The sequence below is a fragment of the Dendroctonus ponderosae genome, unplaced genomic scaffold (genome assembly GCF_020466585.1).
Source record: "Dendroctonus ponderosae isolate FM_Combo_2020 unplaced genomic scaffold, Dpon_F_20191213v2 Dpon_F_20191213_4, whole genome shotgun sequence".
In the NCBI taxonomy this organism is placed as follows: domain Eukaryota; kingdom Metazoa; phylum Arthropoda; class Insecta; order Coleoptera; family Curculionidae; genus Dendroctonus; species Dendroctonus ponderosae.
Window position 1 is genome coordinate 677,772 of NW_026018611.1, and position 1,315 is coordinate 679,086.

Here is a 1,315-nt window from a genome sequence, read left to right on the forward strand (position 1 = left end):
CACTTCGCCCACTGCCTCATCGCCTTTGATAATGTCCAGCGCAGTTGTGGACGAAACGTCAGGAAGAAATTCCCATAGACCACGGCTTCAAAGCCGTGAAAGCCTTCACAGTCGAATATTAAATGTTTTTTAGTCATTTTCCACTGTTGGCAAGTGTTCGCACTTAGGGAAACTGTTGCTCCTTAAACCGACGGTTCACTTACCGGTTAAAAAGACTTTTTTAATTTTTTTGCGTTGATCACAAGATAATTGCTCCGAAATGTGATGTACACTTTAACACCGGGTAGCTCGTAATCGATTAACGTTGGCTCAAGGCAAATTTGCCCAAACATTGTCCCATTGGTGGAGGACCACCCAGTCTAAACACATTGTGACTGGTGCATGCAAGTAGCCCCGCCCCATTCCTTGTAGAACTTGAACAACCATTCGGACTTCTAGTCAATTGATCAACTCTGCCCAATTAGTTGTTTCAGAACACAAATCAATACAGATAGGCGAATCAATACAGATAGACCAATCAATACAGATAGGCCAATCAATACAGATAGGCGAATGAGTACAAATAGGCGAATGAATGCAAATAGGCGAAAGAATTTTGATCGGAAGCGACATTTCTTTAGGTCCCCAAGCACGCCGTCGGTTAGTCGGCCTCACACGCCGCAAACACCGTCACATAATCCGTATATGACGGCAGCAGTTAATGGGCCTGGCGGGCCCTCAATGCCGGTGGCTGTGCTGCCCATGCCTTACATGACTATCAGTCAGCCTCAATATCAGGCGCCCCCGCCTCAAGCGAACCGAATGAGGAAGAGTAAGTGGGGATGGGGATGTGGGACATTTTGCAGTTAACACGTGTTGTTTTTTTTTAGTGAATATGCGGGCTGAGGTGTCGCACATGCCGCACGCAGCTGCTGTGACCGGACAGCCCCTGTTGGCCCCCGCGCCCCTCCACCAGTACATTTACAATCCGCAAGCGGCTGTCCATGGCATGAACCAAGCAGCTTATCAGCCAGCTGCCGTTGCTTCATTGCAGGCTGCAGCTCTGGGGCGCATGTACGATGCAGGAGCTGTAGCTACCACCACACAGGTACTATGGCTATACTGATTTTTTGTCAACCAATCGCAATGGAGCGAATCTACACTGTGTGGACTGATGTTCTTTCTGTCCTCTGCGCTATTGAGAGACAACCAGACAACTGACTGAAACTGAACGACGTTTTTTCGCGACGGTTCCACACAGTGTATATTTTCTAATGGAGTCATAATGAAGTAATCAGCACTGATCCGTCCAGATTGTCCAAATGTTTGAGGCAGA

The 1,315-nt window shown here is 47.8% G+C and overlaps 2 protein-coding genes across 2 annotated transcripts in view; both read left to right on the forward strand.

Annotated features, from left to right (window-relative positions):
* Nucleotides 1-1,087, forward strand: part of LOC109540085 (ataxin-2 homolog) — a gene marked incomplete at its 3' end in the record, with an annotated part of 2,589 nt that extends 1,502 nt beyond the window's left edge. Inside the window, 2 exon segments of the mRNA XM_048665803.1 lie at nt 621-811; nt 870-1,087. Coding sequence (XP_048521760.1) covers nt 621-811; nt 870-1,087 — 409 coding nt within the window.
* The window catches only part of LOC125504191 (ataxin-2 homolog), a gene marked incomplete at its 3' end in the record, with an annotated part of 13,492 nt that overhangs the window by 9,392 nt on the left and 2,785 nt on the right, over nt 1-1,315 (forward strand).